This window comes from Kogia breviceps, chromosome 1, assembly GCF_026419965.1.
Source record: "Kogia breviceps isolate mKogBre1 chromosome 1, mKogBre1 haplotype 1, whole genome shotgun sequence".
NCBI lineage: Eukaryota > Metazoa > Chordata > Mammalia > Artiodactyla > Physeteridae > Kogia > Kogia breviceps.
Window position 1 is genome coordinate 42,804,842 of NC_081310.1, and position 11,305 is coordinate 42,816,146.

The window sequence follows — 11,305 nt, forward strand, 5'->3', positions numbered from 1 at the left end:
CGTGAGCCATGGCCGCTGAGCCTGCGCAAACGGAGCCTTTGCTCCACAACGGGAGAGGCCGCGACAGTGAGAGGCCCGCGTACCGCAAAAAAAAAAAAAAAAAGTCTTAACAACAAGCAATGGAAAGAAATCAGCGCAGGCAAACCAACACCGTCACAAATGTCCAGAAGGCAACCAGGTAGATTCCCAGATGTAGGAAGTGAACTTACCTGCTCATCTTAAGCTTCCAGAAGGAACGGAGCAAGGGAAATCAAAGCGTCCTAGTGCCGGAGGAAATAGCGTGTTCGGCAAAGAATCCAGGAGAGGATGAAGTACGGGAGCCGGAAAACTCAGCAAAGGCTCAGCTCTGCTACCCACGTCACATCCGACGTAAAGTTACGTCGTACTGAACCAATGAGAGGCCTGTGTTCCTTCTTATCTGTGTGGGGCATTATCAACACATGTGAGTTAAGTGGCTGTAGCTGTGAAAATTGACAAATAGTATGAGGCAGGAGGCATGCTGGTAGAGCCCTGAGTCTCAGAGTGAGGTCCCAGATCATCAGTATCAGCATCACCTGGGAACCTGTTAGGAAATGTAAATTCTCAGTCCTGCTCCAAACCTACCAATCAGAAACTGCGGGGGTGGCACCCTGCAGTCTGTGGTCCAACAAGCCCTCCAGGTGATTCTGATGCAGGCTCACTGCAGTAGAGTCTAGTGAAAGCCTGGTGGAGAGAAAAGGCCAGTGTGGCAAAGGAGAGTCATAAGTAGGCTTGATAATGGTGCTTTTAAAGAGCTGATGGGGCTTCCCTGGTGGCGCAGTGGTTAAGAATCCACCTGCCACTGCAGGGGACATGGGTTTGAGCCCTGGTCCGGGAAGATCCCACATGCTGCAGAGCAACTAAGCCCGTGAGCCACAACTACTGAGCCCACACGCCACAACAACTGAAGTCTGCATGCCTAGAGCCCATGCTACGCAACAAGAGAAGCCACTTCAATGAGAAGCCCGCACACCACAACGAAGAGTAGCCCCTGCTTGCCACAACTAGAGAAAGCCCACGTGCAGCAAACGAAGATCCAATGCAGCCAAGAATAAATTTTTTTTAAAAAAAGAGCTAGTGAAGTCTTAAAGCCTGTTTATAAGGGAGAAGAAAACCCAGTAGAGATAATGTAAAATAATAATTAATAAAGCATGCTCAGTGATCAACAATGAAAACCAAAGTGGATGAATGTAAATTGTAGGAAAAATTACAAGTGAAAATTTAATAATGGGCATTAACAGTCTTTGCCTCTTAAGCTTTTTATTTCCCAGCCACATTAATGTGTCTACTGGTAAGGACACCATTAGGAATTTTCAATAATCTGTATGTCTCTTTCAAATGTATTTCTCCAGCATGGTACGGGAAACCACCTTAGGTAGGCAGCTCTTTGGTCATAGTGATCATGTAATATAAATATATGTAATAAGAGTATCCAGAAAAATTGCTAAAAATCCTGAGCCCAAAACATGTCTTCAGAAAGTCACACAGTACAATAAAAATGGAGTTAGTAGTGTGTATGGGGTGAGTGGGGTTTTTTTTTTTTTTCAGATTTCATTGTATATGTAAACAATATTTTATTTTTACATGTTATTCTTAATGGGCATTTGAGTTGTCTACATTTGGGGTCTATCAACAAACAGGGCTACTATATGTACATTCTTGCAGATATCTCCTGGAGAACACATGCAAAGGTTTCTAGAGAGTATAACTAGGAGTAGAATTGCTGGGTCCAAGGGTAGGCATTTGTTTAGGTTTAATGTGTAATGCCAACTTGTTGTCCAAAGTGTTGTCCAAAATGATGCACAGTGTACACTCTCCACAGTCCAGAGGGGAGTTTCCCTTGCTCCTGGCCTCCTTCACGCTTGGTATTGTCTCAGTTTTCAGTTTTCAATTATCTAGTAGGTGTGAAATGGTATCTCCTGGATTTAATTTTTATTTCTGTGATTACTAATGTGGTTACTCATCTTTTCATATGTTTGTTGCTATTTATGTTTTATCTTGTGTGAAATGCCTATTTTTGACTTTAGCCCAGTTGTCTCGGTGCCATCTAATTAATGGAGCTTGGTTTCCTCGCTGATCTTCAGTGCCAGCATTGTCACAATCGAGTTTCTGTACGTGTGCAAAAGAATGGATGGCTCTCTCTTCTCACCCTTTGGTCTGTTTGTGCATCCTGGGGGCAGTACCATACCATCTTCATAATAAGTCTTGGTATCTGTAGGTCCTTTTCCTCTTCCTGTGTCTTGTGTGATTGGTGCCATTTTTTTTAAGGTTGCTTTAGAGGGATGGTCTGATGACTAGACCACCTTTTTTTCTTTCTTCATTTACGAATTTTAAATTTCAGTTAGTTACCCACTTATTCCCTCTTCAAAGACAAAACAAAATCTTTTCTTTGACATTTACAGTATTTTGAGCCTTTTGACTTAGCCTACAAACCTATCATTTTCATCAATGTAAATGAAATACTTAAACTATTTTTGTTCCTTCCCTTCATCCCATCCTGAAGAATAGCGTCCAGAAGCCTCACAATTTAAAAAAATGTATTTGTTTGTTAGCTTCTGGGCAACGACAGAGGCAAATTTGATTTTCCTAACACTGGCAAACCCACCGTCACGGCGCAGTTCCGTTACAAGGCCTCATCACCCCCAGCCACTGTCCCGTCTCCCACTGTTCAGGATTCCTTATTGCTCAGCACTTGCCTTTCCTGCTGAAGTCTAATACTCTCTGTCTCATGGTAACTTGGTCTTCGTATTTGTCGATTTTCCTGTCAGCTGCTGCCTGTGAGTTTTTGGACATTGTTGAGCTGCTGCTCCAGTCCGGCGCCGACCCCACACTCCGAGACCAGGACGGCTGCCTGCCAGAGGAGGCAACAGGGTGCAGAGCGGTCACTTTGATGTTACAGCAGTACACGACTGGCAAGGCTTAATCAAAAGACTGGAAACCCACAGTCTGTAACGGCACAGGGCTTCAGTGGTGAAAGAAAACTTCAAAAATAACACTTCCTTTGCCACCCATCTTTGGTATACACACTGGCTAATAAAATCAGTTGTGAGAAACTGGGATTTTGAAGTCTCAGCAATTCCTTCTACTTGCATATATTCCAGCGAGTACCGTTTGGTGGTGAACATGTGTACTGTGCATAATACAATCCGGTTCCGCTGAACGTGCTCTGAAATTTGTCACTGTTCTAGAGGCTGGGAGAGGAGGAGACGCATCGTATTTCACAATATTAAACATGACTGCTCTTTTAAAAAACATACAGAAGGGAAGAAGAACTGGCAGTACTACATGACAATTAGGGAAAGTTCCATGAAATCCCAAGATGGTGGAGCTCAAACGGTCTCATGGCATTTGGTACAGCTGGTCTGAATAAGTAGCTAAAACATCTATTCTTTTGTCAGACAGAATTGGGAAGATAGGAAAGAAGAGGGCTGTTAAGAAAGCAAAAGAGAGAAAGGGCAGAGTTTTGTCACATAAGGGATATAGAAGTCAGAGGAACAACCAGATTTACGGAAAAACCTCAGAATCTCGGATATTTTAGGATGGAAACACAGATTCTAGAGAATTCACTGGTTAGGTCAGGATTCCTTAAACTCACCTTTACAAAACGGAGGGACCTCCCTAGGGCCATTTTAATTGGCTATAATGTTCCTGTCGCATATGGCAGCAGTCTCTGTAACTAGCTCAGGCCTGAACTGTTAGGCCTATTTGGGTCTAATATGAAACAGCCGTAATGCCCCAATACTTAGGTGTGATTGAAGTTATTTCTGGAGCACTTCTATTTTTTATTAAAAACATAGACAAATACGCCACAGGTTTTATTTAAAGGATAGACAAGTATGCCACTGTTGAAACTGGCTCCCTACATTTTCCCCTTTAAACCTCAAGAACTCCATCTGGGAAATTCCTTGACATTTCTTATTATGTGAGGAAAGTAGATAGTTGTCATAGGAAGAGAAATGAAGAAACAAGTTGAGATGCCAAGATGACCATTTAAAAGATAATTTTTCTAACGTGTCACTCCTAAGATAACAAGTAATAAACTTGTTTAGTGGAGCCCTCAACAATGGACAAGAGTTTCATTAGCTCAAGCTAACCTGTCCTTCTGGAACAAGCCCCTCCAGAGCAGAAATGAGGCATATTAATAATGCTGCTTATTTTGTGATTTTTCTAACCTCTTATTTTCTGAGATGTAAACCAAAACCACTCACCAAGATTATTCATTTTTTAATGATTTCTTAATTATCTGTGGAAGTGATAAGCACGTTAGTACATACTGAAATGTCACTGTAATTCTATCAGAGCTTTCTCTTCGTTATCTGTTCTCTTCCCACAGTCCCAGCTATGTTGCAACCTACTATTCAGCTAAATTCTCTCATGTTCCACATTAATTGAATGTGTTTTAAGTAACATTATTCATTAGTTACAGTAAAAGTGACCAAGATGTTGCATGCAGCTTTTAACTGATATTACTTTGTGCATTTTTCGGACATTAGCAAATCAAAAAGTGTTTATTCATTTCCAATATACAGGGTAGGTATCTGAGCAAGAAGCTATCAAGGAACTCCTTTTTTCATTTCTCTTTTGTAATTTGACCTGGGTATGTATTAGACAAGTTTTTAATAAGCTGTTTTGACACATCTAAAACAGGTTGTTTTTAAATAAAGAATGTAATTTGGTTTTTATTAATTTTATTTTAAAGGTTTCATATTTGCATTGAAAGCTATCACTAAAAAAAGTCATCAACTTAACATTTTCAAGTGCATTTTAAAATAAGGTTCCAAAATCTCTATACTTTTGTTGCCCGTATCTGAATTTTCAAAAACCTTACTGTCGTATATAACAATCTATGGATCATCTCCCTGTGCCTTATTAAGGGGAAGATTTCATTCATAAATGTCAGAGAAAACTGGATCTTGGTTTGTTTTCATTCCCCTTAAATTATTGAACAATTATGTAGTGCATCACACTTCAGCCAGATCATGAGTTCCATTGCCAAAGCTGCAGCGGTTATCACCAAGCAAAGAACACAAATATACTGGACCAGAAAGCTGGCTAACTTCCTCACATATGTGGTGAACCACTTTTTCATATAGTTCAGCATGATAAAACTAGGACATACTTTTAGTGTAAGTTTGGTTTTGTTTTGCAGAATTTTTCTTTCCTGTACAGATTAGTGATGTTCAAGCCAATTAGTATTTGAAAATATCCTAGAAAACCTTTTTCTGAAGGTTCATCTCTTCTTTTTTTTGACCGCACCATGCAGCCTGTGGGATCTTAGCTCCCCGACCAGGGATTGAACCCACGCCTTCGGCAGTGAAAGGAATTCCCTAACCACTGGACCACCAGGGAATTCCCTGAAGGTTCATTTCTAGTCATGATTCAACTAGAACTTCAAAATAATTGTTCAGCCTTTTTTTTTTTAATGTTTACTGGGATTGGGATTTCGTTTACCTCATCCTTGGTTCAAACGCTCTGATTTGTTATTTTTAGCGTACATGAGAATTTTTTAAATTGAGTCTCCATTGTGTTTCCAAACTGGAAACCAGTTGGCTTGGAGGCATCTTTAGGTAGTGGGTAACTAAAGACATTTGTCAGTGTTGTGAATAGTTGCTTTTTGCTACTTTACAACTTGCATTTTCTAGACTATTTATATTTTACCTTTCTACTTTAACCTCCTTCTCGGTTCCACATTTATTCTATTGTCTTGTCCTCCAGCCACCTCTATAGATGTGTGTCTACACATAAAAACATACCTAACCCCATTTTCCTATGCCTTTAATAAAGTGAAAAAGGAAATTTGTTTCTTTTCCTTTCCTGGAGATATTGTGATTAGAACAATGCTAATGGCTCTTTCTGTATTTAATATTTATTCAACGCTGTCATTTACTTTGCCCTCTATCAACTGATCTAAGAGGCCCTGATTGCCTTCACAGTAGTCTTGATACACACTAGTGAAAAACAAGGAATAAAAAGAGAATCATGTAAACAAACATTACGGAGGAGGCAAAGAAAAGCATCTGAATCACTGTTACCTTCAGAACTCTCGCTTGAGTCAGCTAAATCAGTGTTAACTCTTGAGGAGTTCCAGATCACTCTCCCCCTAGAACACAGTGTTGTGCATGGAATTTTGAGGAGTTCACAGGTCTCCTGAATCCCATCGCTGAACTCCACGGTGGTCTGTGAATCTCATTTAGAACCCCTTTTTTCTGGCTTCTTGTTACAGTATTTCATTCTTGAATGAAATACAGTAATATGTTGACTGAACCAACTTTCATAGTTTTAAGTGCTTCTACCAGATGATGTACGGGGTCTTGCTGTGCCTATTTGAAAGAATGAGAGAAGTGCATCTTTTTTTAAAACCATTGGTCAAGATTCCAACAATATACATACAGTTTTATCACTGATCACCACGATTGGAAATTTTTAAAGAGGCCCTGGCCAAAAAGTTGGACCCTGACCTATTTGACCTCTGGTTCTGCTGCAGGGCAGAAATGAGCCCACATGTTCAGTTCTGTGTGACTACTGATGGCTTTTTATATGCATTTAGCTCTTGACTTTTCAGAATGCTTTCACAGGCATTATCTAATCTGTCATCCCTCCACAGTAACCCTGTAGAGTAGGTAGTGCAAGGGCTCTTAAGGCCACTTAGAAGAGGATGAATCAGACATTAACAGGTTACTTAAATTGCCCAAAGTCATAGAGTAGTAGTAGAGCCACAGTTAGGACCAAGTCTGCTGAATCTCAGCCCTTTCTCATGTGAAGTTTTGAAGCTCCTCCTCCATTCAATCCACAAATATTCCTTGAGAGCCTTCTAAATGACAGACACTGTTCTAGGCTACTGTCATTCCCTTTTCCCATTATCATGGAAATTTAGAAGTACTTATGTTATCTCAAGATATTGCATGAGATATCTTGAAAAGTCTCATAGAAATTAATAAGTTAATAATCAAAAAGTAAATCTTGTAAACCTACTGTAACTGTTTCTCTAATAAAGAGATAAGAAGTCAGCCAACTGAACACATACTGTTATCTCTAATGCTTGTTAGGTAGAAGGGTAACAGCCAAAGTATAATATCTAGAATCGTTCCTATTATAGCTTTTTTTTAATGTTTCAGCATTTTCCAGCTAAAGGGTTGCCATAATCCAGTGAACCTTTCCATTAAATAGGTATTTCTTAGCTTCCTGCCAGGTTTAACTACTCGGCTATGGGTTATTATTCCGTGTACAATATGGCATCTCTGAGGATTAATGAACAAGGTGTGTGATGGGAACAGAGCTGAGCTTGGGTTGCAGAAGGGTTAGTGCCCAGGCTAATATATGCTTCAGCTGAACATGAAGACTTTCAAATGCTTGTTTAGCATTTAACAGTTGAAACATGAAGGCTTTCATCAAACTTCAGGTCCCTAAAAGATGCCCTTCATAAGTAAATGTTTATCACAAAAAGGTATGTAACCAACCAACAATTCAGTAATGAAAATATCAAGTTTAAATATTTATTGAGTGAATTTTAAATCCCAACCCCTAAGGCGTTTGGGGTCAGATGTTTCAGTAGTAGTTGTAATACTATATTTGATGAATTTTAAGAGGCACGTTTTTTCACATTTTAAAGTATCCAAAATTGGATGTCTTTTACAAACAATGTTATAGTTGAATTGGCAGCATTTTTTTTCTTAGTAATGCATAAACTAATGTATCTTATAGTCAGTACATCTTAACTTCAATGATGTTAACAGTAATCACACCTTACCTTGTATAGGACTTTATACACAAGCATCTTAACTGAACCTCAGAATAATTTTAAAAGTAGAAATAATTGGTATTTTCTCTATTTTACAAATGAGGAAATTGAAACTCAGAATTGTTAGGGAAATTGTCCAAGGTTATACAAATAGAAACAGTAGAAATGCCCATCTTTATATAAGCTTTATTATATAAATATAAAACACTTCAATATAGATGATCTTATTTTTCCAGAATCAGGGTGATTTTCCAAACCTGTAATACCAAGTCCGAAAGTTTTCCCTGTACCACATTATCAGGATGAGTGAAAATGAAAGCAAAAGCAACCACACTCAGAGGTGCCTTATCAGGCCTCTTCATGGATTTTATATATACATATTGGACTTTCTCCTTATAGCATAAAAAGCCTTCAATGCAGTCTTTTATAATCATGTGATTTGAAAAATTATTATGGTCATTACTGGAGCTTTACCTTGAGCATCTTTAATTATTTCAGTAACCATACACAGCTACTTCATCAGAGGGGTTTAGGTCAAAGTATAGTGATTATCAGACTGAAGAAAAAAAAAGCTTCCTTGTTATACTTATCATCTAAGGTTTATTATACACCAAGTATGATCAATTTTTCAAATATGCATTAATTGGCATTACACTAAAGGATTGAACAGGAAAAGCTATTTAATCTCATCTTTATTCACTTACCTTTGAAATATTGTTGTCATGCTCCTACTTGAAAAGCAGAACTTAATGGCTTAATCCTTGTAGGGATCATCATAGTTATTAGGAGTTCATAGTTTTTTATTTATTACTGTTTTTACTTTTATATATAAATTATTCAAATTTTTCTTTCCTGTGTTTTGTTACATCACTTTTTCTTCTCACAGTTGTAAAATAAGTGATTGTTTTACATTTTCACTCTCTCTTCTTTTGGAAATTCATGAACTGGAGTCATTTCTGAGGGCAGTATTCCTTCTTCCAGCAATAGAGAGCCCCCAGCCCTAAAAACCAGATCAGGATGTTCACAAGGTACATGCTAGTTTACACTCAGGACAGAATCTTCCTTGTTTCCTTCCTACACGTCTTAGAAGGAATGAACATGAGTTCTCAACTAGAACACTGAGGTTAAAACCAGAAGGGAAACATCCAAGGACCTGCCCCTATAACCTGCATCTGCCTCGTGGTAGAACTCCAGGCACTCAGTGTGGGTTTCTCTTATAGGTGGAAAAAGCCCATTTGAACCTAAAACTATTAGATGCAGTGGCTGAACTTAAAGGACTATGAGGGCATTAAGGAATAGAGAGGTGCCTTTCAATGGGCTGCCCTGGGCAGCAGCAGCAAATTCATCATCCACACTGCAGCCAGGATTTATTTTTCCTCTCACTTGTGTAGCAATCCCGGTTTCCATTTTAATGTTTAGAAGGTAAGTTCAGTTGATGGACACTTTGTGTAATAAAAAGCTCTTTTAAAGTACGTGCACACGTACACACACAGGATAAAAAGTGGCACCGCCAGTGCCCGTGGCTTTCATGGAGTACATTTGCAGAGCCCAAAGCTTAGTCCTGGATATGTTTATAGCACTTTAGCTCCGTTTGTGAGTTTGGAACCCTTCCAAAAAAAGAAGAGAAAGACATATATTATTGTTTATAATCTGCTTTATTCCGCCAAACCTTGACTGAACAGACTTGTGGATTGCTGTTTAAATCCCTCAGTGCCTTTAACTACAGATACAGAAAGTGGTTAATGCGCATTCTAAACGAAGCTTGGCATCCACTCCAGGAAATCACTTTAATTGAGAAGCATTAAATGTTAAAATGACTCTGAAAAAAAATAATAAAGCCAGCAACATATTGAGTATAAAAGTCCTGGCCCATCAGTAATATAGGTTCTTGGTTATCATATTCCTGTAGACTGGGTGAGCTGTTGTTTGACAAGTGTCAAAAAAGTGACATTCAATTCCCTAGGTCACAGGCAGCCCCCCATCAGCTTGCCAGTGAGAAGACGACCTTCACCGTCTCTATTTTAGAGATGAGGAGAGAGCTGTCAACTTTATAAATGTTTGTTTTTCTGGAATAATATGCCAGTCCCAGGTGACTAAAATAATGAGATTTAACCCCAAAGTCCTTGCCTGGGCTTTCCACTGCTGTGCTGAAGCCATCTGTTGAAACCTATTTACCATTTTAATGGCCTTTGGGGGAAAAAAAACTGCTTATTTCCAACTCCAAGTGTGTGCCAAGACCACTTTTGGGGGTTTATATTATATCTTTCAGGAAGCAATTCCCAGCCTTTCCAAAATCCCCAAGCCCCTCCCAACAGGAGATCCTGGTCCAGGGTTGGCAAGCAAGTGAGAGAAACATAAATTTTAGAAAACGAACAAAACAAAAACAAAGCCAAAAAACTCTCCCCCAAGTCTAAAGACAGCCTCGCCTGTATCAGCCTGGAAAGTTCTGACCATTTCAGTGGTCTGCTAAACAACCTGCAGGATGAATAAGTCACGTGGAAACCTTTTTCTCCTAGGACCCCCTTCCATGAGAAGGGAAAACATGGGTTCTGTCAGGGATGGCCTGTGACTTGTTCGTTTAATTACAGAATAACATACCAGTTAATAACATACCTAAATTCAGTCTTTGTGTTTAACAGGGGAGATGGCCAAAGGAAGAATCACCAAAGGAAAGGGTTTTCAAGGAAAATCCTGAAGTCACATTGGACAAAAATGAGAAAAGAAAATGAAAAAGTGACAAAGGGACAAATGTTACATGCAGAAGCCATACCCGCTCTCTCTGACAGGATGTAATACGCTCTCCTAGGGCAGCAGCTGATCATTTAGAAGACTTAATAGTTTGGATGGGTTATTTTTATTACTTCTTTTAGAATTATGATAATAAAAAGTTCCCTCTTCCTAATGATTTGGCCCCATTTTATAAACTTTGTGGGGTTTTTTCCTCCCTCCTAACTCACAGTGTCTCCCCAGCAGCAGTGGCTGACCATTGCTTATTTCCCTGAGGCAGTCACGATCCAAATAAGCATCCAGACCCAGCTCCATCCCTCCCCGCGCACAGCACAGCCTTTATGAGGAGAGGCACCAGGAGTTCCAAATGATAAAACTGAAATAGCCTTTCTAGGAGGTTTGGCAAAGTGATGCAACAATTTTCCATTTAGAGTATAAAGGACAATTTTTAAACTACGTCTCAAATATCAAATCTAAGAAGATACATTCAGATACGTTGAGGATCACCTCTCATGATTTTACTTCTAGTTTGGCAATTGGTTAAAATTTACAACATACTGACTTGCCTTTGATTGCTTTTTATCCTTTTCTGATTTTAGCTGTATAGCTGGGAAAGAGGTGGAAAACGCTGACTGTTGAGCCTTTGATCTCCTCCTGAGTTTGTGTCTTATTTCATTCTTTCTAGCCAGTGATTTCTTTCCTTTATTCGTCTTTAAACAACTGTCCTTTTGAAAAGCCACTGTCAGGAGAATCGCACTGCTCAGGAGCTTGTCTGACCAAACCAAACCAAAGGAAAATTTTAAAAGGACCAGATCCTCCCTC

General features: G+C 39.2%; 1 protein-coding gene across 3 annotated transcripts in view; it reads left to right on the forward strand.

Annotated features, from left to right (window-relative positions):
* The window catches only part of ACBD6 (acyl-CoA binding domain containing 6), a 247,840-nt gene extending 237,330 nt beyond the window's left edge, over window positions 1-10,510 (forward strand). For 2 of the 3 annotated variants that reach the window (XM_059056566.2, XM_059056599.2), the window contains one exon: window positions 2,787-3,077. In XM_059056566.2, the coding sequence (XP_058912549.1) occupies window positions 2,787-2,941 (155 nt within the window). In that variant the 3' untranslated portion in view covers window positions 2,942-3,077. Of the gene's footprint in view, window positions 1-2,786; window positions 3,078-10,395 lie in introns of those variants that run through there. The other variant, XM_067030828.1, reaches the window with a different exon arrangement.
* Window positions 10,511-11,305: the final 795 nt, after the last annotated feature.